Source organism: Camelina sativa, chromosome 2, assembly GCF_000633955.1.
Source record: "Camelina sativa cultivar DH55 chromosome 2, Cs, whole genome shotgun sequence".
Lineage (NCBI taxonomy): Eukaryota > Viridiplantae > Streptophyta > Magnoliopsida > Brassicales > Brassicaceae > Camelina > Camelina sativa.
Genome location: NC_025686.1, coordinates 24,646,049 through 24,669,752, shown reverse-complemented (window position 1 = coordinate 24,669,752; position 23,704 = coordinate 24,646,049). Strand labels below are relative to the sequence as shown.

At 35.3% G+C, this 23,704-nt stretch overlaps 5 protein-coding genes and 1 pseudogene across 5 annotated transcripts; all 6 read left to right on the top strand.

The window, feature by feature from the left end:
• On the top strand, nt 177–1,498 carry LOC104736814 (protein SENSITIVITY TO RED LIGHT REDUCED 1). The gene is made up of 2 exons (XM_010456873.1): nt 177–311; nt 419–1,498. The coding sequence occupies exon 2, from the start codon at nt 523–525 to the stop codon at nt 1,330–1,332; it is 810 nt and encodes a 269-aa protein (XP_010455175.1). The 5' UTR covers nt 177–311; nt 419–522; the 3' UTR covers nt 1,333–1,498.
• On the top strand, nt 2,577–4,243 carry LOC104736803 (1-aminocyclopropane-1-carboxylate oxidase homolog 12). Its single transcript, XM_010456866.2, has 3 exons — nt 2,577–3,172; nt 3,359–3,680; nt 3,830–4,243. Exons 1-3 carry the CDS (start codon nt 2,646–2,648, stop codon nt 4,079–4,081), a joined length of 1,101 nt encoding a protein of 366 aa, XP_010455168.1. The 5' UTR covers nt 2,577–2,645; the 3' UTR covers nt 4,082–4,243.
• On the top strand, nt 10,306–11,647 carry LOC104736774 (1-aminocyclopropane-1-carboxylate oxidase homolog 11). The gene is made up of 3 exons (XM_010456834.1): nt 10,306–10,832; nt 10,993–11,314; nt 11,399–11,647. Exons 1-3 carry the CDS (start codon nt 10,306–10,308, stop codon nt 11,645–11,647), a joined length of 1,098 nt encoding a protein of 365 aa, XP_010455136.1.
• LOC104736784 (1-aminocyclopropane-1-carboxylate oxidase homolog 12) lies at nt 13,379–14,894 on the top strand. Its single transcript, XM_010456844.2, has 3 exons — nt 13,379–14,001; nt 14,073–14,394; nt 14,491–14,894. Exons 1-3 carry the CDS (start codon nt 13,475–13,477, stop codon nt 14,740–14,742), a joined length of 1,101 nt encoding a protein of 366 aa, XP_010455146.1. The 5' UTR covers nt 13,379–13,474; the 3' UTR covers nt 14,743–14,894.
• On the top strand, nt 15,090–16,773 carry LOC104736792 (annotated as a pseudogene).
• Nucleotides 17,891–19,926, top strand: LOC104736765 (zinc transporter 2). Its single transcript, XM_010456823.1, has 2 exons — nt 17,891–18,594; nt 19,294–19,926. Exons 1-2 carry the CDS (start codon nt 17,919–17,921, stop codon nt 19,683–19,685), a joined length of 1,068 nt encoding a protein of 355 aa, XP_010455125.1. The 5' UTR covers nt 17,891–17,918; the 3' UTR covers nt 19,686–19,926.

Here is a 23,704-nt window from a genome sequence, read left to right as displayed (position 1 = left end):
CATAAGCCGTTGGATTGTAAGTTTAAAAATCAATCTGACGGCTTTTAACTGATGATATGACACGTCAATTAAAAACTTTAAACAGCTTTTTATTGGGCTATATCTAGGCCCATTATGTATTTTTCTAGCCCAATACATGTGTTTTAAATCATCTGTTTCCCATATCACGTCGCGGAACTCGGGAGGACTCTGAACTCAAATCACAATGTCTCACTGAGTCCACTCGTTCGCCGTCAAGCGTTATCTGCTTCCTCTGTATTTTGCAAGCGAGCTTCTTCGATCTCCCCCTCCTGTGTGTTTCGTCTCTAATCGTAAGTTTCTTTATCGATCTCAAAGTAGATAAGATCAGAATCAAGCGAATAGATTGATTGATTAATTAGGTTTATAAATCGAAAACTTTGTTGTTGATGTGGTTTAGGTAGCGGAAACAGTTTATGGAATCGTTGCATTGAGTAGAGAAACCCTAATTTTGGAGGGGACTGTGTAGTGTGCTTGTGAATGTGTAGTCTTATCTAAGCTTCAATGGAAATAAGTGACGGTGAGTGGACAGTGGTCTTACCTAGTAAAGGAAGACAAGGAAGAAGAAAACCAAAACCTAAGGTTCAAGAAGAAGAGCAACAACCATGGAAATCAGATGATCTTGAAGTTGATCCACAGAGGCAAGCAAGACTAAAGCAAAAGATGGAGATCTCGATGCACAAAGTTGAGAACTCCAAGTTTTACACAGCATTCTTGGAGCAGCTCAAGTCACCTGAGGTGTCAGACCAGTTTCGCCTCGTGTTAGGCAATGAAACACAGCTGCAGATAGTTATGTACGGTATAGGTAGCATAGAGTCATACGAATCTCCGAGGTTTCAGCTGTGTATTGCAATCTTGATGAAGAGAGAGTTTGATTGGGTTGGTGATAACATTGAAGTATTTGATCCAGTTCTCTCTGCAACTGAATCTAGTTTCCTAGAATCTTTGGGATGCACTGTTTTGTCAGTGAACGAGCAAGCTCGAAGGGAAGCTTTAAAGCCTACTCTGTTCTTTATGCCACACTGTGAGGCTAATCTATACAGCAACCTGTTGGAAGCGAATTGGAGAACTGATCGGTTGTCTAGGATCGCATTGTTTGGGAACAGCTTTCAGATGTATGAGGAACAAGTTTCGTTTGACTCAGAAGTCATCTCTGCCACCAAACGAATCATAGCTGCAAAAAGAATCACAACCGAGTTTGCGATTGAGACTGTATCAGATGATTACTTTGCAGCTTTCCATGATTCAAGCTGGCATTTTTTCAGTTCTGGTATAGATTCAGAGCTGCCATTGTTTGTTTCAGAGGAATTTTAGATCCTTTCTTTGATTTTTTCACTTGTGTAACATTAGTTTCTCTGCATAATTTTAGCCATCAAAAGGAGGGGGGCAAACCAAATTGAAGTTATTGTATCAATGCAGTCAAATTTTTTTTGATGTTTGTTCACAATAAAGATGCAAAACTCCATTATTTTTGTGTCAATCAATTAGACTGGATTCAACATTCGATGAAAAACAATGAATAAATGTTATCATGTTTCCATTAAAAACAATGGATAATTGTTGTGACTAGCAATTGAGTAACAAAAACTTAGTAGTTTTCAGCTAAGTTTGATATTCTCATTATGTATTTGTGTTCTTACTTTATAAGTCTTTAAGATGGTAATCAGTTGCTATCATTGCGATATGTGTATCTAATTTTTCATTGGTTGCACTTGCAACTTCCAAACAAAACAGAAAAAATAATAGTTGAGGAGCTTTTCTTTTTGTTTTATTTAATAATATGGTCAATTGGTTCTTCATTGATTGAGAAATGAAAAGTAATATATTGTTTGGTTTGTTCATTTAACAATGTAAATATTAAATTCAGAAGCTTTGTTTTCTATGTTAAATTGGATCAATTCTTCTTCATTAGGTTTTACAACAAATGTGTTCAGTTCATTGTGAACTTTGCATTTCTTTTCTTTCTTTTTGTTGTCTTGGACTAAATTCCTTCCAAACTTTTCGAGATTTTGGCGTCTTTGGTTTCCGAAAAAAGTAAAAAGAATGTGTAACATTTTTTCCTCAGATGCGCATAAAAATAAGGAAAAAAAATCATAAGAATTGATGGTGGAGTTGCCAAATTTGAATTCAAATTCACCGTTGCGAGTCTTTCTATTTATTGCATTGATGACTTATGGTTGGGAGTGGTTTACCGGTAAATGTCTAGCTCAAGCCTCAAGGTATTGAACTACTCCCTCTGAGTTAAATGATAATAAATCCAGTTTTTGGTAGATATGTGACAATCGAAAACACTCAAAAACCTCTCCTCATCAATTTCAGCACTCAAATCCTGGACTATCTATATATGCATAATTTTAAGTAATGAGTCCTTAATAAATAAATAAACAAAAAGCCTCGAAGATAAAGTTCAGCTACAACAAGTGGGTGAGTATGAGAGACAAGACAACAGTTATCCATATCATTCGATACAGTCAGAAATCGGGACCACAGACATAATCAATCGGTCCTACACACCAAAAAACAAACTCTACCGTTCATTCTCAAACTTTCCTTTTATATATATATGATTTCGTCGTTTATTTGCATTTGTAGAAACCTTGGGAAGACCGGAAGAACATACCAATACCATGGTGACCAAAAACTCGTTTGAGTTCGATCGTTACATCGAGCGCAAAGCTTTTGACGAGACAAAAGAAGGTGTCAAAGGGATCGTAGACGCTAAAATAACCCAAATCCCTCGTATCTTCCACCACCCTCAAGATGCCTTAACCGACAAGAAACCCTCTGCCTCTCTTTCAGACCTAGAGATCCCTATCATCGACTTTGCAAGCGTCCACGTGGACACAACGTCGAGAGAAGCCGTCGTTGAGAAAGTCAGATCCGCAGCGGAGACTTGGGGATTCTTCCAAGTGGTCAATCATGGTGTTCCTTTAAACGTTCTTGAAGAGATTAAAGATGCTGTTCGTAGGTTTCATGAGGATGATCCTGAGGTTAAGAAATTATACTTCTCACGTGATGCCACCAAGAACAAGTTTTACTACAACAGTAATTTCGATCTATATAGTTCTTCGTCGTCTGTTAACTGGAGAGATTCTATCTCTTGTTACATAGCTCCAGATCCTCCGGCTCCTGAGGAGCTCCCAGATACTTGCAGGTAACAAGAACAGACTAACTAACTTCTTTTTACTTCCTTTAAAAACAGAAGGATCTTGAACCAAAACCCTAATCACCCACCATATAAATTTAGTGCTAGCTAGACAAATTAGATGTTAATTGGTTTTGAGTTCACAACTCATGATTCCTTAAAGTAATTGATATCTACCATTGTTTATTGACTCAGGGATGCTATGTTCGAATACTCAAAGCATGTGCTGAGTTTAGGTGGTTTGCTCTTTGAGCTTCTCTCAGAAGCACTAGGTTTGAAATCTGAGACTCTTAAGGGCATGGATTGCCTGAAGACGTTGCTTATGATCTGCCATTATTATCCACCTTGTCCACAACCTGACCTAACTTTAGGGATAAGTAAACACTCAGATAACTCCTTCCTCACGCTTCTTCTTCAAGACAACATCGGCGGTCTTCAAATCCTTCATCAAGACTCTTGGGTCGATGTCTCTCCCCTTCCCGGAGCTCTTGTTATCAACATCGGAGATTTCTTGCAGGTACAATAAGAATTTTATTATATATTTTTTATAACAAATAACTTAGAATTAAGAATTTTATTATACTTATATTTTTATAACAAATACCTTAGAACTAAATAATTTTTTGATTTGTTTTTATCATTACGTTGGGTTTGATATTGATGCAGCTTATAACGAACGATAAGTTTGTAAGTGTGGAGCATAGAGTTCTTGCAAATAGACAAGGACCAAGGATTTCAGTAGCTAGCTTTTTCAGCTCAAGTGTACGTGGGAACTCAACAGTTTATGGACCGATGAAAGAGCTTGTGTCTGAAGAAAACCCTCCAAAGTACAGAGACATAACTATAACAGAGTACTCAAAAGGATTCATTGAGAAAGGTCTCGATGGAACATCGCATCTCTCTTATTTCAGGATATGAAAAATAAAAGCGTCAACAATATTTTGTTTACAACTTCAGTTCCTCTATTTCTGGCTTTGCAAATAATTAAACTAATGTACCAAAAGTAAGAAAGAAAATAGAAATAGTGTCTGTGTCTTTCTATGTCTGTGCGTACTACGAAGAAATCCATCTTTTGATTGATGTAAAGTAGTAAAAAAAAAAAGACACTCAAAAATTCTCTCCTCAATTTCAGCACTCAAATTAACAGTCCCTTATTAAAACAAAAAGTGGAGAAGAAAAAGTCAATTACGACAACTCATTAGAGTCAATGTGAGAAAGAGAGAACGAGACAACATCAATGTAAATATCTTAATCATCATTAATGATACATTAGTTCCGGTCAGAATCCGCAACTCCTAATATCTTATTCTCAATCGTCCTTTTTAATCTTCAACTAGGGGTTAGACCACACTATGCGTGGGTTGTTTTTTAACATTATTACAATAATTAAAGTAATACTAAATCATTCATACATTGACAATATGGTCAACTGGCCACAAATGGAGATGTTATGTGCGGGTAAGTAAACCAAGCTCAACCTGAATTTGAACTCAATTAGCTTACTAAAACCCAAATTCTATAGGATTTTGAGTATAGTGGCTAATGGTGTAAAAAACTTGATGGATTCTGGATTAACCTGTGGGAGCCTGAATTTATATGTATTTGTGTTTTACATTTATTCATCTAAATATTTTTACATATTAATATAAGTTCATTTTTTATATATGAACTTGAGATAAGAACTGAACAATACCGTAAAGAAACAAATTTCTTTATACCTATAACCCATTGACCAGTCTTAAAGTTCTCTTCCTCAAACACCTCTGTACTCGGGTTTTGTTCATTTTTTCGGTTGGAAGGACGTTATATGGCTTGAATGAACAACCACTGAATTTGTTTGCTAAAAACTTTGGTGAATGTGATATATATCACAGAGATTGTGAAGTTAGCAAAAGGAATGTAGCAAATAATTCAAATTTGCAAACGTATCTATACGTACATGGAGATTATATTATAGTTTGTACACATTCAAATTTTACATTTAATTGACATTTGAAACATAGTAGTATAAGGTCTGAATAGCTATAAAGTTTGCATCAAAATTAGATTCCTATATATGTGGAAACAAAAATAAAGTTGCTCAAGTCTCATATACTTATCTTGCTTTAGCCTGATATACTTGCATCTTTTTTAAACAATGAGACGACATTTCCTGCAATACAGTAAAAAGGGGTAAATTATATGGTTTTAAACCCAAGATATACAGTGAATATCTTTTTTTTTAGAACGGCTGTGTAAGCCTTTACACTTCTTCACATTGGTGGTATTGCATTAAATAGATTTTCATATCAGAGAAGAGTTGACGTAAAACGTGATTTCAAAGCTAAAATGACCATCAAACATGAACTATATGATTATTATGAACTATATGTTTGATGGTTATCTATCCGACACCTGTACACTTTTGTTGTTTGGACTTAATTAACTAAATTCTTTGGACCTTTAAAAGCCCATAAAACAAAAAAAAACTCTTAACATTTCTTTTTTCCCTTCTTCAATTAGGCCTCTTCCGATCTAAACCCACCATCTATCAGTTTATAGTTTCATCCTAGGAACGATCTGATTATATGTTATTTTGAAATTATAAAAATATGTTTCAATCTTATGTATGATTTACGGGCAACAACGAATTCTAAATAATGTATAAAATTTATTTATGGGTTTCAATCTTATAAATGATTCATAAACAAAAAAGGAATCTAAATTATGTTAGATTATAGATGTTTACGTGTTCTCAAAATTCTCTTAAATATTCATAAATTTTTGACTCAAAATTTCATTTCTGGGTTTTCATTCCTGGGTTTAGTTTCTGGCCTTTAATCTTATATAATCTAATGGTGGGATGTTTTATGTAGTAACTAGACTTTAACCTGCGGAACACCACGGGTATATAATTTTTATTATAACTTATATTTATGTCGTATCTATTTGTTAAATATTAGATGTTTTGTAAATAGAGGAATAACTAAATTTTTCGGTTGTTGTGCGGATAAATGTTTATATTATTTTTTTAACCCGCAATACACTTTATGACCATTTGTTTGTTATATTTAGTTGTTTTGTTTAGTAATTGAAATTCTATTTTGATTTTTAAGTATTATAACAAAAAATAAGGGTTCTAAATACATAATAAGTAATTTATATGCTCTGATTAAGTCACATTTTTCCTAATGATTTAATTATTTTACATAATCTTAGTTAAATCAACTTGATTTTATGTCAAATATTCTAATATTAGTAGTGTTGATAAATAATTAAATAAGGATTTAACCCGTGTTAACACAAATTATATAATATTTTATTAATTCTAACATGTCCTCTTTATAACTCATCTACTATATAACCACATTATATAGTATTTTAAACTTTTTTAATTTTACATATTCTCAATAATTAAAATTTATATTAAGTTTATATATGTTAAATTATAATATTCAAATAAATGTCACTCAAAATTTTTCTTACGTTAAGAATCAAAACTCACAGGTTTTGGAAAACAAAATGGAAATCAAATTGTTGTTTTTTTTTGTTTGCGAAGGATTCAGATATATAATATCTTTGAAACACAACATAATGTGTAGTTAAATACTCCCTCCGTTTCAAAATATAGGATGTTTTGGAGAAGTTTTTTGTTTCATAATATAGTATGCTTTCAAATTTCAATGCAACTTTTAGATTAGTTTAGTATTTTATATTATGCAGTATTGTTTCTGATTGGTTGAACTTATTAAAAGTAAAGACTTCTTAATCTGTGTGCTTTGCTTAAAACATCCTATATTTTGAAACGGAGGGAGTATATGATAGTTTCTATTTTCATATTGATTGCTGTTATTTATTTCGTTGAAATGAAATATAAAATATTCAGAAAACAAAATTTAAAGTAATGTTAGTTTTGGAAATCTTTTAGGGGTTAATGTTGTAAATAACGTTTTAAATAAACAAAACTAAAAGTGCATAACACAAAATGTACTTCAAAAATGTTAATATAGATTTGATAATTTCTTACTCATTTATTCCCCATTAGATCTTACCAATTCGGTTTCCATAATATTAGAATTCAATCCGTTTTCCATAAAATTAAATTTCAGTCCCTAATTACTCTCATTTTAAGAGATTTTTTTCAGTCATTATTATTTAATTTCAGTCATTAGGTTCCTATGAAAAATTATATTATTTTTATATATCTTTCCAAATTTCATTAGGTATTCTTGAATAGTTTTAAATATTTTTTTGCAGGTTATCATGTTTGTTGTTCGCATTAAAACTACATCAGAAAAAATATAATGTGAGAATGTTTGATAAATTTCCTTATTCATTCGAGTGTTTATGTATGTCTTTCCTAATATCCATGAGTCGGTCCGGCGATTTTGGATGATCTATGTCAATTTGTTTTTAAAAAACTATTTTCATTATCGTAAATAAAATTATAAGAATAGTAATATAAAAAATTACTTTCATAACATTTTCCACTTTCACATATAATAGTTTACTTCCTAAGAAACTTTATTATTATGACATTTGATATTATAATATTCTGCGGTTTGTCTTCTAAGTAGCTACGAGAAAATAAATATTTGTTCTATTCAATTACATTTATGATAAAGCTAAATAGACAGATCTAAAAATTCATTTCGGCGATGGAACAAACTATTGCATTTTTATACTCAACCAAAACTTAGAGTAATTATTTATAACTTTATTTACTTGGATTCATTTTCATTATTAAATTTATTTAAAAAAAATTTTAATTTGTATTAAATGTATAAAGAATAAATTATATTTAGGGATGTAATTGTATTTTTTTCCTCACCAAAAATAAGCTGGTAAAATATATTTATAAAGTTTATTGTTGTTTACCTAAATTTCATATTTAGATTGTATTCATGTAAGTTATATTTCAAAATTACATGTTTTTGTAGATGTCAGTGGTAATATAAATTGTGCAAACGCAAGCAAGAAAATAAAAAGATGGAAAATGCTTAATATGTCTTGAAATACTAAAAGGAAAAAAATCATAAACACACTACTATGTAATCAAAAATTTCTCCACATGTTGAAATACAGTAAAACCTCTATAAATTAATACTCTATAAATTAATTAACATTATAAATTAATCAATTTTGTTGGTCCCAAGTCGGGTCAGTGTAAAAATTAACAAAATTCGATAAGATAATAAGATAATAATTTTATTGAAATTTCCATGTAAAATATGGCCCAAATAATATCATAAATTTATAATCATGTAAATTTATATATATATATATATATATTGATATAATAATGTATATTTCTCCTAAAGCTCATTTCTATAGAACAATTGTAATGTTGTATTTTCAAACTATAATGATATAAAATATTCTATAGCATGTCAAAAATAGTTAAGTTTTTTAAAGTTTTCAACTTCTAGATATGCATCATTTACAATTTGATAATTTGACAGTCTATTAAAATTCAAAAATCGATATTATTATTCAAAAATTTGAATTTATTTATGTCATGTGTATAAGCAAATTTGTCAATAGTATTTGTAATTTATTATCAATAATGTTTTCTAAATAATACAAGTTTAATTTCTAAACCATGAAATTTACAACATCCGAAAGTCTAATTTTATTTCACTAAAATTGTCTCAATTATTAATTTTTAAAAATTTAAACAATTAAAAATATATCTATAAATTATTTATTATTAATTTACACTATAAAATAATAATTATTAATTTATAGATAAATTAATAACACTATAAATTAATAAAATGTTTTTGTCCCACCATTATTAATTTATAGAAGTTTTACTGTACTCTAATACTATATATAAAAGGAAGATTCAAGTAACCCCAAACAAAAGAACCTAAAAAAACTTGAAATGATCAGTATATTTTTAAAATCACTAAAAATAACAATTGCTGAGTAAACAAATAAAAGAACTGATAATATCCAAATTACTAAAATTCAAAAATAATATAAGCTAAACCCGTGCGTAGCACGGGATGACTTCTAGTTTAGTATATTCTGAAACTTGTATGATTCCATGGAACATATATATACTTTGGTACAATTGGGACATTTTTAAAAAAATTTGATTTCATAGCAGTTCCCAAAAGAATACTAAGATTGAAAACACTATTGTTTTTTAATGTAGAAAACCAAATAAACCGTTTGTCAAAAAAAAAAAAAAACCCCACCAATGTTCGTCTCCAATCAATTATATATACTACTCACCAGATGACTCCCATGGGTTCTTCTCGACTGCTCCACCACCACACTGACTGAACCCATAGATTGGACTTTTGCCTTTAAAAAAGGAAAATAACATGGTTGAACATATAATTCATCAGAATATCATAAATTAAAGAACCTAGAAGATTCGTATAGCGTTTAATAAAAGACAATAATACCTGTAGAACAATGGAGTTTTAGGAAACCAAAAGTGTGGAGAAGAGATGAAATTGGAATCACATGTTATGAGAGTCTGAGAAACCCAATGGAACTCAAAACAGATGGGATTGTGGCTTCATGAGGGACGATGAGTTAAGGTTAAAAGGGGGAGTGATGAATGTTCCTAATTGCTTTTCCATAGACGTTTCACTAAACATATTAACATTTTATTTGCTCTTTAGCCAATACGAACAAAAAAAAATCACCAGCAGAAATAGAAAAGAGTTAACCTTACACCAAAGATTAGATTTTCAAACGATTTCGGCGACCTAGCTAAAACCGCAAACCAACGTCGGTGATCACGAGAACATATGAAAGAGAAAGATGCACTATTGATGAATAAATCGTTGATGAACCTTTGGTGTAAATTCGATTGTGCTGGTTTATGTAGCAGAGGAGAGATGGAGGAAGGCGTTATAAATGGGATTGTAACACGTTTTTTAGTTTAAGATACACTGGAAGGAAGTTGAGCCGTTTCAAATTTCATGGGTCAATAGTTGTAAAATTGTGAAAACCCTAACGAAGAGATGGAGTTTTGATGATGTGGTAATTTGGAAACAAATTAGAGTAGGAAGGAAACATGCTGACATGGCAATTTGAGAACAAATGCAGAAAATCTGATGTGGACACTCTTAGAGGGCTCAAATTATCCCTTTTATTAATAGAAATTTGCTTTTCCTTAGAAGGAAGTAAGAAACAGTAAAATGGCTAAAAACTCTATCGGATTCGATCCTTACACTGAGCGCAAAGCTTTCGATGAGACAAAAGAAGGTGTAAAAGGGCTCATCGACGCTAAAATCACCGAGATCCCTCGAATTTTCCACGTCCCTAAAGATACCTTACCCAACAAGAAACCCTCTGTTTCTGTTTCAGACCTAGCGATCCCTACCATCGACTTTGCAAGCATCGGCGTAGACACACCCTCACGTGAAGCCGTGGTAGAGAAAGTCAGATATGCGGTGGAGAATTGGGGATTCTTTCAGGTGATTAACCATGGTGTTCCTTTGGACGTTCTTGAAGAGATTAAAGATGCAGTTCGTAGGTTTCACGAGGAAGAAGATCATGAGGTCAAGAAATCATATTACTCGCTTGATTTCACCAAGAACAAATTTGCATACAGTAGTAATTTTGATTTGTACAGTTCTTCACCTTCTCTTACTTGGAGAGATTCTATCTCTTGTTTCATGGCTCCTGATCCTCCCACTCCTGAAGAGCTCCCTGAGACTTGCAGGTAACGGAAACATACAAGTACTACAAGTTTTCTTTTAATCGAAAACATTCAAGAAGAATTGATCTACAACTTCAACTAATAGCGTGATTGAATAGTCAAGACTTTGTTAATTTTGTTAAACAGAGAGTGATTAGTTTCTAAAAGTATTAGTTTGTCTCAGGGATGCTATGATTGAATACACAAAGCATATGCTGAGTTTCGGCTATTTGCTATTTGAGCTTCTCTCAGAAGCACTAGGTTTGAAATCTGAGATCCTTAAGAGCATGGATTGCTTGAAGAGTTTGCTTATGATCTGCCACTATTACCCACCTTGTCCACAACCTGACCTAACTTTAGGTATAAGTAAACACTCAGATAACTCTTTCCTCACGGTTCTTCTTCAAGACGATATCGGTGGTCTTCAGATTCTTCATCAAGACTCTTGGGTCGATGTCTCTCCTCTTCCTGGAGCTCTCGTTGTCAACATTGGAGATTTCTTGCAGGTAAAGTAACAATCTGAAAGGAAAAAACAGTAACCCTAAAAATAATTGTGTTTTGCTTACATATGTTGGTGTTTGATTTTGCAGCTGATAACAAACGATAAGTTTATAAGTGTGGAGCATAGAGTGCTTGCAAATACGCGAGGCCCAAGAATTTCAGTAGCAAGCTTTTTCAGCTCAAGTATACGTGAGAACTCAGTTTATGGACCAATGAAAGAGCTTGTGTCTGAAGAAAACCCTCCAAAATACAGAGACACAACCTTAAGAGAATACTCAGAAGGATATTTTAAGAAAGGTCTTGATGGAACATCGCATCTATTGAATTTCAGGATATGAAACTAACGAGATATATATATAAAAGAGTATATTATCTTGTTTGTTTGTAAGTATTCATACCATCTATAAAAAATGGTGTATATCTTGCATCAGCTACTCTGTTTCTTGGCTCTGCAACAGTTAAATCAATGTACCAAAAATAAGAAGAAAATGTGTTTATTATGTTTTATGTGTTAAGCTACTCTGTATTTGGATCTATTTTCTTTAGCCATAGTTATAAAGAATATCAGTGAATGTTTACAATTACACTTGACAAAAACTCTTCTGGCTCCTACTTGAGTACTATCCGACATCCATATTAAATTATATATTTACATGGATAAATCTATGAATAACATATAGATTTAAAGAGAGGTAACAAGTCACTTAATCAATGTGTATGGATATAGCTGTCATTATGCTCAGATTCGTCATGCCCTCCATCACCACTAGATTATTTGAATGTTTACAACATTTTAAAAATATGATAGATAATCAAAGACGGGCACGGTCTCTGCATTTCTTTATTCAATTTCTTATGCAAGATGCGAACTAGACCCGAAAATTAAAGACATTCGACCAAAAATCTTACTTTTTTCTATATATAATACATATGACTGGTCTGCATAATGATTATATGGATCTTGTATAACAAAAATTGACATTTTTTAATTATTAATTTGTTAAATCCTCTTAAAAAGGATATTCGAAAAATATCATCAAATCTCCAAAAAAATATGTAATTAATTATATATAGGTAACAAAATCTCAAAACTTAATCATTGTTCTGTGGATTATGAGTGATTTCCGATTATACTTCGTTTTTTACAGGGTAACAAAATCCAAACAGGAGTGAAAAAAAAAGATGTTACGAAATTTAAGAAAGTTCTCACAAAAGGGAATTGGAAAATAATTGAGAAATTTTCAGTCACCAAGGTGCTAGAGCACGAGTTGATTTTAATCACTAGATTTTAACCGTGTAGAAACACGGGTTACAGACAACCACATATTATCCAAAAAACATTTTTAAACAATCACATAAATTATATTTTATATAAAAACTGCAATATAAATAAAATGAATTTCTAATCTAGTACTGTATATTAACTGCTCAACTCAACAATTCAAATTTTAGTTTCTTTAGAGATATAAAATATATGCTGACAGAAAAAGAGATACTACAAATATTTTCACTCTGCCTATTTCGTATAACATAATGATGCCGCCAATAAATACTACTAAGCTAAGTTGATGTTCTCATTATGTATTTGTGTTCATATTTTATGTCTTTAACATGGTAATCAGTTGCCATCATTGCTATATGTGTATCTAATTTCCATTGCTTGCAACTTGCAAACAAAACAGAAAAATAATAGTTGAGGAACTTTTATTTTTGTTTTATTTAATAATATGGTCAATTGGTTAAGAAAGTTGATACATAATAACATATAGATACACATGAGTTGCCATCTTGAGTTAAATGATGTAATCCTTTTTTTTTTTGGTAGATGTGGAATCGAAAACACTCAAGATCATCTCCTCATCAATTTCAGCATTCAAATCTAGGACCCATATGCATAATTTGAAGTAACGAGTCCTTAATAAAAACAAAAGGCGTAGAAGATAAGTTCAACTAGAACAAGTAAGTGAGTATGAGAGACAAGACAAGACAACAGTTGTATTGTATACAGTCAGAAATCGGGACCACTAAAAAATGGACATAATCAAATCGGTCCTACACACCAAAAACCAAACTCTACCGTTCATCCTCAATCTTTCTTTGTTTATCTTCATTTCGCTGTTTTTTTCGCATTTGTAGCAGCCTTGAGAAGACCGGAAGTACGTACCATGGTGACCAAAAACTCGTTTGAGTTCGATCGTTACATCGAGCGCAAAGCTTTTGACGAGACAAAAGAAGGTGTCAAAGGGATCGTAGACGCTAAAATAACCCAAATCCCTCGTATCTTCCACCACCCTCAAGTTGCCTTGACCGACAAGAAACCCTCTGTCTCTGTTTCAGACCTAGAGATCCCTATCATCGATTTTGCAAGCGTCCACGTGGACACAACGTCACGAGAAGCCGTCGTAGAGAAAGTAAGATCCGCAGCGGAGACTTGGGGATTCTTCCAAGTGGTCAATCATGGTGTTCCTTTAAACGTTCTTGAAGAGATTAAAGATGCAGTTCGTAGGTTTCACGAGGATGATCCTGAAGTCAAGAAATTATACTTCTCACGTGATGCCGCTAAGAAGAAGTTTTTCTACAACAGTAATTTCGATCTATACAGTTCTTCGTCGTCTGTTAACTGGAGAGATTCTATCGAATGTTACATAGCTCCAGATCCTCCGGCTCCTGAGGAGCTCCCTGAGACTTGCAGGTAACGAGAGCAGACTAAGTAACTCTTGATTCCTTAAGTCACTAAATTCTAACAATGTTTTATTGACTCAGGGATGCTATGTTCGAATACTCAAAGCATGTGCTGAGTTTAGGTGGTTTGCTCTTTGAGCTTCTCTCAGAAGCACTAGGTTTGAAATCTGAGACCCTCAAGTGTATGGATTGCCTGAAAACTTTGCTTATGATCTGTCACTATTACCCACCTTGTCCACAACCTGACCTAACTTTAGGGATAAGTAAACACTCAGACAACTCCTTCCTCACAGTTCTTCTTCAAGACAATATCGGCGGTCTTCAAATCCTTCATCAAGACTCTTGGGTCGATGTCTCTCCCCATCCCGGAGCTCTCGTTATCAACATCGGAGATTTCTTGCAAGTAAAAATAAGATTTTTTTTTCTAATAACAAATACCCTAGAATTAAGAGTCTTTTAATTTGTTTATATGATTACGTTGGGTTTGATATTGATGCAGCTTATAACCAACGATAAGTTTGTAAGTGTGGAGCATAGAGTTCTTGCTAATAGAAAAGGACCAAGGATTTCAGTTGCTAGCTTTTTCAGCTCAAGTGTACGTGAGAACTCAACAGTTTATGGACCGATGAAAGAGCTTGTGTCTGAAGAAAACCCTCCGAAGTACAGAGACACAACCATAATAGAGTACTCAAAAGGATTATTTCAGAAAGGTCTCGATGGAACATCGCATCTCTCTAATCTCAAGATATGATCAGTTACACTATTTCTGGCTCTGCAATAATTAAACTAGTATACCAAAAGTAAGGAAAAAAAAAGCGTGTGTCTATGTCTGTGTGTATAAATATTTGTGTATGTTAAGCTACTCTTTTACATATAAACAAATAAATCCATCTTTTGATTTGATGTAAAGTAGTCAAAAAAAGACGCTCAAAATTCTCTCCTCGATTTCAGCACTCAAATTTTGATAATTAAAGTATAATCAAGGTATATATGCGTAATTAAACTAGTTTAATCAGTCCTTAATAAAACTAAAAGTGGCGAAGACAAATTCAACTACGACAACTAATAAAGTCAATGTGAGAAAGAGAGAAAGAGACAACATCAATGTAAATATCTATCTAATTATCACTGATGATGATTCATTAGTTCCGGTCAGAATCCGCATGCAACTCCTACTGTCTTATTCTCAATCGTCCTTTTTAATCTTCATATTGCTTTTTTTTTCCTTAGAAGGAAGTAAGAAACACTAAAATGGCTAATCACTCTATCGGAATCGATCCTTACACTGAGCGCAAAGCTTTCGACGAGACAAAAGAAGGTGTAAAAGGGCACATCGACGCTAAAATCACCGAGATCCCTCGGATTTTCCACATCCCTAAAGATACCTTACCCGACAAGAAACCCTCTGTCTCTGTTTCAGACCTAGCGATCCCTACCATCGACTTTGCAAGCATCGGCGTAGACACATCCTCACGTGAAGCCGTCGTGGAGAAAGTCAAATATGCGGTGGAGAATTGGGGATTCTTCCAGGTGATTAACTATGATGTTCCTTTGGACGTTCTTGAAGAGATTAAAGATGCTGTTCGTAGGTTTCACGAGGAAGAAGATCATGAGGTCAAGAAATCATTTTACTCGCGTGATTTCGCCAAGAACAAATTTACATAGAGCAGTAACTTTGATCTGTACAGTTCTTCACCTTCTCTTACTTGGAGAGATTCTATCTCTTGTTACATGGCTCCTGATCCTCCCACTCCTTAGGAGCTCCCTGAGACTTGCAGGTAACGGAAACATACTAACTTTTTTTTTTAACCGGACACAGTCAGGAAGAAATTGATCTTTAACTTCAACTAATAATAGCGTGATTGAATCGTCATGAAATAGTTAATTTTCTTAAATAGAGAGTGATTAATTTCGAAAAGTATTGATCTGTGATTGAGTACACAAAGCATGTGCTGAGTTTAGGCGATTTACTCTTTCAGCTTCTCTCAGAAGCACTATGTTTGAAATCTGAGATCCTTAAGAGCATGGATTGCTTGAAAAGTTTGCTTATGATATGCCATTATTACCCACCTTGTCCACAACCTGACCTAACTTTAGGAATAAGTAAACACTCAGACAACTCTTTCCTCACGGTTCTTCTTCAAGACGATATCGGTGGTCTTCAGATTCTTCATCAAGACTCTTGGGTCGATGTCTCTCCCCATCCCGGAGCTCTTGTTATCAACATCGGAGATTTCTTGCAGGTAAAGCAACAATCTGAAAAGAAAAAACAAATAATTTTAAAATAATAGTATTTTGCTTATATATGTTGGGGTTTGATGTTGCAGCTGATAACAAACGATAAGTTTATAAGTGTGGAGCATAGGGTGCTTGCGAATACACGAGGCCCAAGGATTTCAGTAGCAAGCTTTTTCAGCTCAAGTATACGTGAACGTGAGAATTCAACAGTATATGGACCAATGAAAGAGCTTGTGTCTGAAGAAAACCCTCCAAAATACAGAGACACAACCTTAAGAGAATACTCACAAGGATACTTTAAGAAAGGTCTTGACGGAACATCACATCTGTTGAATTTCAGGATATGAAACTAACGAGATATATATATAAAAGAGTATATTATCTTGTTTGTTTGTAAGTATTCATACCATCTACATATATTGGTGTGTTTCTAGCATCAGCTACTCTGTTCTTGGCTCTGCAACAGTTAAATCAATGTACCAAAAATAAGAAGAATTAATGTGTTTATTATGTGTGTGTTAAGCTACTCTGTATATGGTTCTTTATTCTTTAGCCGTACGTAGTTATAAGAAAATTAGTGCATGTTTTACACTTGAGTCAAGTGACTTGACAAAACTCTGGCTCCTACTTGAATACTATCCGACATCCATATTAAATTATATAGATACATGGATAAATCTATGAATAACATATTATAGATTTAAAGGGGGTAACAAGTCACTTTAATCAATGTGTATGGATATAGCTGTCATTATGCTCAGATTCGTCATGCCCTCCATCACCACTAGATTATTTGAATGTTTACAACATTTTTATAATATGATAGAATATCAAAGACGGGCACGGTCTCTGCATTTCTTTATTCACTTTCTTATGCAAGATGCGAATTAGACCGAAAATTATAGACATTCGAGCAAAAAACTTTTTTTTTTCTTCTATATATAATGCATATATATGATTGGTCTGCCGTCTGCAACTCTGCATAATGATTATATGGATCTTGTATAACAAAATTTGACATTTTTAATTATTAATTCGTTGAAAGATTGACATTTGAATAACTACTATAATTAGTGTTTTTCTGAATTTGTGACTCAATTCTCTTCGTACGTGATATAGAAAAAAATGTATTTTTGCAAATGCCCCTTCAAGTAATTACATTTACTGTCTCAACTCTACAATTCAAAATTTTAGTTTCTCTAGAGATATAAAATATATGCTGACAGAAAAAGAGATACTACAAATATTTTCACTCTGCCTATAGAAATGGAATTATATATATCCAATATTTTTGCTATTAAAGGCAAACCTATTTGGGAAACAATTTGATTTGATAATATTCTGCAATATTTTTGATAATGTCAACGTTCTGATACTAATTATAGGTGGTGCTTGAATCCGGTACATGGCGTTTTCACAAGGAAACAGCTCTTTGGTCGCCGGCGATGATTACAGTTTACCTTAACATGTACTCTTTTTTTGTAGTACAACTTCCGAATTACTTTACCGTTGTACTTGTCACAGCAAATCTCCAACAAATAAAGTCAACACTGTACTACAATCACCAAAAATATATATAAAAATACATACACTAAATATATATGTTTCACCAATTGAGAAAAGAACACAACACAAACAAACAATAATTGAGATACAAAAAAAAAACAAGAAAAACAATAACTAACTAAAATGGCTTTGTCTTCTTCTAAAACCCTAAAGTCAACTCTCTTTTTCTTATCTATTCTCTTCCTTTGTTTCTCCTTGATTCTTGCTCACGGCGGCATAGACGACGGAGACGAAGAAGAGCCGACCAACCAACCACCTCCGGCAACCGGAACAACCACCGTCGTGAATCTCCGATCGAAAAGCTTGGTGCTTGTGAAGATCTATTGTATTATTATACTCTTCTTTAGTACATTCTTAGCCGGTATCTCACCTTACTTTTACCGATGGAACGAGTCTTTTCTCCTCCTCGGAACTCAATTCTCCGGTGGTATTTTCCTCGCGACCGCTCTGATCCATTTCCTCAGCGACGCTAACGAGACTTTTAGAGGGTTAAAACACAAAGAGTATCCTTACGCCTTCATGTTAGCAGCCGCTGGATATTGCCTTACAATGCTGGCAGACGTGGCGGTTTCGTTTGTAGCGGCTGGGAACAATAACCACCACGGGGGAGCTGGCACCGGAGAGTCTAGGGTGGATGATGATGTGGCAGTAAAAGAGGAAGGCCATCGTGAGATAAGAAGTACTGGTGTGGATGTGAATCAAGTGATTTTGCGGACTACTGGATTTGGAGACACAGCTTTGCTGATTTTTGCACTTTGCTTTCACTCCATCTTCGAGGGAATCGCCATTGGACTCTCAGGTAACTATCAATGAAAACCCTAATTAGTTGCTTTCTCGCTAAACAAACCATAGGCATGTAGCTAACTTTGTAGTTAATCTAAGATGGAATTTTTTTACATGTAGTTTATCATTCATTTTATGTGACTTTTGGTTTTGGCAATCTTTTCATTCTATTTAGGTTTTGGTCCATGGTTTAGTTATGGAAAAGCTCTTATTGAAAGTGTAAATCACTCTGAAAGATAGTATCTTATGCAAGTCCCTTTGGTCCAGTGGTAAAGGGAGAAAAGTCCCGCCACTTGGGTTCGAGTAGTATTGGCCACAGGGATTCGAAATTTAACATGGTTTCTCCTAGCCCCATGAGATTAGTCTTTGGGCCTACGAAGCCTTTAGGATCACTCCTGAGTTATAAAAAAATATATATATATATATATATATATATATATATATNTATATATATATATATATATTTGCTATAACCTGACCATGATATATATTTGTACCATCGTCAACTTGTGACCCGAATTCAAATCTGGTAGCTTGGGATGTGATGAGTTACTAACATACTAGGTATAGTCTAGTAGAGAAATCTAGCTAGATATTACGAAATTTATAGTCACAAAATCCAAAACTAATGTAAAAGTTGGAATTCATGATGTGTATATATATATGTAAGTTTGAGACATTATTCTTTAACAATTTTCGCTTCTATTTTGGTCAGAGACTAAAAGCGACGCTTGGAGAAACCTATGGACAATATCATTGCACAAAGTCTTCGCAGCTGTAGCAATGGGAATAGCTCTCCTCAAGCTAATCCCCAAACGACCATTCTTCCTCACCGTTGTCTACTCCTTCGCCTTTGGGATATCGAGTCCCTTAGGCGTAGGGATCGGTATTGGCATCAATGCCACTAGCCAAGGAGCCGCTGGTGACTGGACCTATGCGATCTCTATGAGCCTTGCGTGCGGAGTTTTCGTGTATGTTGCGGTTAACCATCTCATCTCAAAGGGATATAAGCCTCGTGAGAAATGTTACTTCGACAAGCCAGTCTACAAGTTTCTTGATGTCTTCCTCGGCGTTGCTTTGCTCTCTTTTGTTATGATTGGGGATTGATTTTTGGTGATACTTTTAAAGAGATGAACGATGATTGAGAAAGATATTTCTATATGTTTACCGTGAGAGAGATTACAGAGATATATAGGAGACCATTGCTTAGCCAGCAAGCCTAATAATTACAGGACTAGTAGAGAATATACAGAGACTTGATAAGGAAATAGATAACATAACATACGGGATATGATTTGTAGAATAATATCCCAATACCCCCCCCTCAAACTGGAGCATGGAGATTCAAAATGCCCAGTTTGGCACAAAAATCTTGGAAGCAGGAACGTCCCAACGGTTTGGTAAAAATGTCGGCCAATTGAGAAGCAGTGTCAACGTGTTCCAATTGCAGATTACCCGATTGAATCACATCACAAACAAAGTGGCAATCGTTTTCTATATGCTTGGTGCGTTCGTGAAAAACAGGGTTTGTAGCGATGTGAATGGCCGATTTACTGTCACAAAAGAGACGCATTGACTGAGAATGAGAAACCCCTAGATCATGAAGCACTCGCTTCAACCAGATAAGTTCTTTGGTGATGTACGTCATGGCGCGATATTCAGCCTCGGTAGAGGACATACTAACAGTCTTTTGTTTCTTTGTCTTCCAGGAGACTGGAGAAGACCCAAGCTGAATAAAATAACCAGAGACGGACCTTCGAGTGAGAGGACAGCGGGAATAGTCGGAGTCGCACCAGCCCGTTAGCTGAAAATTGGATTGCGCTTTTAACAGTATCCCTTGACCCGGATTGCCTTTCAAATAGCGAACAACACGTACAGCAGCTTCCCAGTGATCCTCCTTAGGTGACTTCATGAACTGAGCAAGGAAATGAACATTGTATGCTAAGTCAGGTCGTGTAGCAGACAAATAGATGAGACGACCAATGAGTCTCCGATATCGTTCCGGTTCGGTCAGAGGAGGAGATCGAGAGAGAGCCAGGTTATTATTCTGCTCTAAAGGAAATGTATCAGGCTTACAACCAAGTAAACCAGCATCAGAAATGAGATCAAGCGCATACTTACGTTGGCTGAGATAAAATCCCTGTGAGCTGCGCGAGACCTCTATACCTAAGAAGTATTTCAGATTGCCGAGGTCTTTCATTTTGAAGCAAGACGCCAAATACTGTTTGAAAGAGGAGAGTGCAGACTCCGAATTGCTTGTGAGAATCATGTCGTCAACGTAAATTAACAAGTTAATGTGAACCCCTCCTTTATCCAACACAAACAACGAGTAGTCCGAGAGTGATTGAGTGAAACCATATGCACGCAAAGCAGTATTCAGTTTTGCAAACCAACAACGAGGCGCTTGCTTGAGCCCATATATTGACTTGCGTAACCGACAGACCTTGTTCTCATCGGTCGTAAAGTATCCCGGTGGTGGCTTCATAAAAACTTCTTCATTGAGATCCCCGTGTAAAAACACATTTTGGACGTCCATCTGATGAACAGGCCAATTATTGCCAGCTGCAACCTCAAGAAACATTCGAACTGTTTGCATTCGAGCCACAGGAGCGAAGGTTTCACCGTAATCGACACCTTTGATCTGTTTGTTACCAAGAGCGACCAAACGAGCCTTGTAACGTTCAATAGTCCCATCTGAATTATGTTTGATCTTGTAAACCCACTTACATCCAATGGCTTTCTTTCCTGGAGGCAAATCTTCAATTGTCCAAGTTTGATTGCTCTCCAAAGCACTAATTTCAGAGTCCATCGCCGTTGTCCAGACTTTACTTTTAATAGCATGTTTATACGCCTTTGGTTCGACACAGTCAGTAATAGCAACAAGAAAGGCACGATGTGTAGAGGAAAATCGAGTTGAAGTGACATAGGAGCTAATCGGATACAAGGATTTGGATGTACCTAGCATTCGGGTCTGAGCAGTGTTGACCTTGTAATCCTGCAATTTCGCAGGTTGATGACGAGGACGATCACTACGACGAAGAGGAACCGCCGGAACCGTAGTATCAGGTTCAACGGAGGGAGACGGAGACGAGACGGAATCCGGAGATAATATCGGTGAAGATGAAGGAGAGAGGGTCGGTGAGGATGGAGAACCAGAGTCGTCGGAGAGAGGAGTAGACGATGATGTCGAAGACGGAGTTGAGATAAGAGGAGATGAACTTAAAGATGGTAATGGGCCATCCGCGATTATTGGGCCTGGGACAGAAGTAGTATTAAGAGGATCATCATCCATTAATGGACCGAACGAATTGGAAGCCCACAAAGCTTCATCTTCGTCTTCGTCGATAGACGAAACAGAGTGATCAAACGGGAACTCGGTTTCACAAAATCGAACATCTCTAGAAACAAAAAATTCATTTTTGTCAACATCGTATAAACGCCATGCCTTCTTGCCATAAGGATATCCCACGAAAACACATTTCCGACTGCGAGAAGCGAATTTATCGCCTTTGTGATTATGATTATGGGCATAGCAAAGACTCCCAAACACACGCAGGTGATCATACGCAGGAGGAGTACCATAAAGCTTTTCATAAGGCGTCAGACCATCTAAAACAGGACTTGGGGTGCGATTGATCAAATAACCGGCGGTCAATACACACTCCCCCCAAAACGAAATCGGTAAATGCGATTGGAACCGTAAAGCTCGAGCAACATTTAATATGTGACGGTGCTTGCGTTCAACTCTGGCATTCTGTTGAGGTGTGGCGACACAAGATGTTTCATGAATAATACCTTGTTCGCGAAAGAAAGAACCCATACTAAGGAATTCCGTGCCATTATCACTTCTAATACGCTTGACTTGTTTCTGAAATTGTCTCGCAGCCATAGCAATCAATGTTTTGATGTGAGTTGCAGTTTAGGTTTTATCTTTTTGTAGGTATATCCATACACTACGAGAAAAGTCATCGACTATGGTGAGAAAATAACGAGAACCAGAAGAAGATGGAGATCGATATGGACCCCAAAGATCACAATGTAGTAGTTCAAAAACAGATGTTGTTTTATTATTACTAATTGGAAAAGAAGACCGAGTTTGCTTAGCGCGGAGACAAACATCACACGCCTTATTGAAAATTTCAGTATCAACAGAAACATGAACTTGTGGAAGTGCACCAACGATTCGAGCAGATGGATGTCCCAACCTTGAATGCCATAACTTGTAATTCTTTGCTTCTTGTGGTGTGACAAAAGCCGCAGACTCCATTCTACAGAAACGAAAAGTGCCACAATCTCTCTTACCCGCACCAATCATCATCCTCGAAGCGCGGTCCTGGATAACAAGGAATTGATCAGCCAGTTGAACAATACAACGATTTTCATCCATCAACTGTCCGACTGAAATGAGATCAGATTGAAATTCCTCAACAAAGAAAACAGACTGCAGAACTAGATTCGAACCCAGCAAAACAGTACCCTCTTGACAAGAAACTCGTTCACGACCATCAGCAAGAATCACTAAAACTGGTTCCATATATCTCACATTTGTAAGCGACGCATAGGAGCTAGTTAAATGATGTGATGCACCAGTGTCTAGTATCCAAGAAGGAGATGAAAACTTACCAGAGAGCTTTTCAGTGCTTGTACTTGTATCACCATTGGGGCGACTGTTGAGAAGCTTCACAAGGGTCTGCCACTGAGTGTCACTGAGACCACTAACTCCATCACGATCCTTATCCGTTAAGACATAATTAGCAGTTTCTTGAGTAGGAAGTTTGGGGACATGAACAACATTTGCATAGCTCTTGTTGCGAGACTGAGCATTGGAAATAATACCACGACCCTTCCCGAGCATGGTTCTACTGCGTGGACGTTCTCCCCACCATTCGGGATAACCGACCACAGCAAAACAACTATCCAAACTATGGCCACCGCGGTTACAGTGTTTGCACACTAGTGAACCTCCATCAGGTCGAGAAGACGAGTGCATACGGGGACGTTGTTGAACAGCAAAGGCAGAGACTTCAGCAACATCATCACCTTTGACAACATGAGTCCGTAAATCTTCTTCCTGTCGAACAACATTGTAGACCTCTTCCATGGGTTGGATCGGGAGGCGAGAAACC

Bases quoted from the DNA above. Each gene is read 5' to 3' on its own strand.
- LOC104736814 (XM_010456873.1), top strand. From the start codon at position 523: ATGGAAATAAGTGACGGTGAGTGGACAGTGGTCTTACCTAGTAAAGGA.
- LOC104736803 (XM_010456866.2), top strand. From the start codon at position 2,646: ATGGTGACCAAAAACTCGTTTGAGTTCGATCGTTACATCGAGCGCAAA. The intron at 3,173-3,358 runs GTAACAAGAACA...TTATTGACTCAG, and splicing joins GAGCTCCCAGATACTTGCAG to GGATGCTATGTTCGAATACT. The intron at 3,681-3,829 runs GTACAATAAGAA...ATATTGATGCAG, and splicing joins ACATCGGAGATTTCTTGCAG to CTTATAACGAACGATAAGTT.
- LOC104736774 (XM_010456834.1), top strand. From the start codon at position 10,306: ATGGCTAAAAACTCTATCGGATTCGATCCTTACACTGAGCGCAAAGCT. The intron at 10,833-10,992 runs GTAACGGAAACA...AGTTTGTCTCAG, and splicing joins GAGCTCCCTGAGACTTGCAG to GGATGCTATGATTGAATACA. The intron at 11,315-11,398 runs GTAAAGTAACAA...TTGATTTTGCAG, and splicing joins ACATTGGAGATTTCTTGCAG to CTGATAACAAACGATAAGTT.
- LOC104736784 (XM_010456844.2), top strand. From the start codon at position 13,475: ATGGTGACCAAAAACTCGTTTGAGTTCGATCGTTACATCGAGCGCAAA. The intron at 14,002-14,072 runs GTAACGAGAGCA...TTATTGACTCAG, and splicing joins GAGCTCCCTGAGACTTGCAG to GGATGCTATGTTCGAATACT. The intron at 14,395-14,490 runs GTAAAAATAAGA...ATATTGATGCAG, and splicing joins ACATCGGAGATTTCTTGCAA to CTTATAACCAACGATAAGTT.
- LOC104736765 (XM_010456823.1), top strand. From the start codon at position 17,919: ATGGCTTTGTCTTCTTCTAAAACCCTAAAGTCAACTCTCTTTTTCTTA. The intron at 18,595-19,293 runs GTAACTATCAAT...TATTTTGGTCAG, and splicing joins AATCGCCATTGGACTCTCAG to AGACTAAAAGCGACGCTTGG.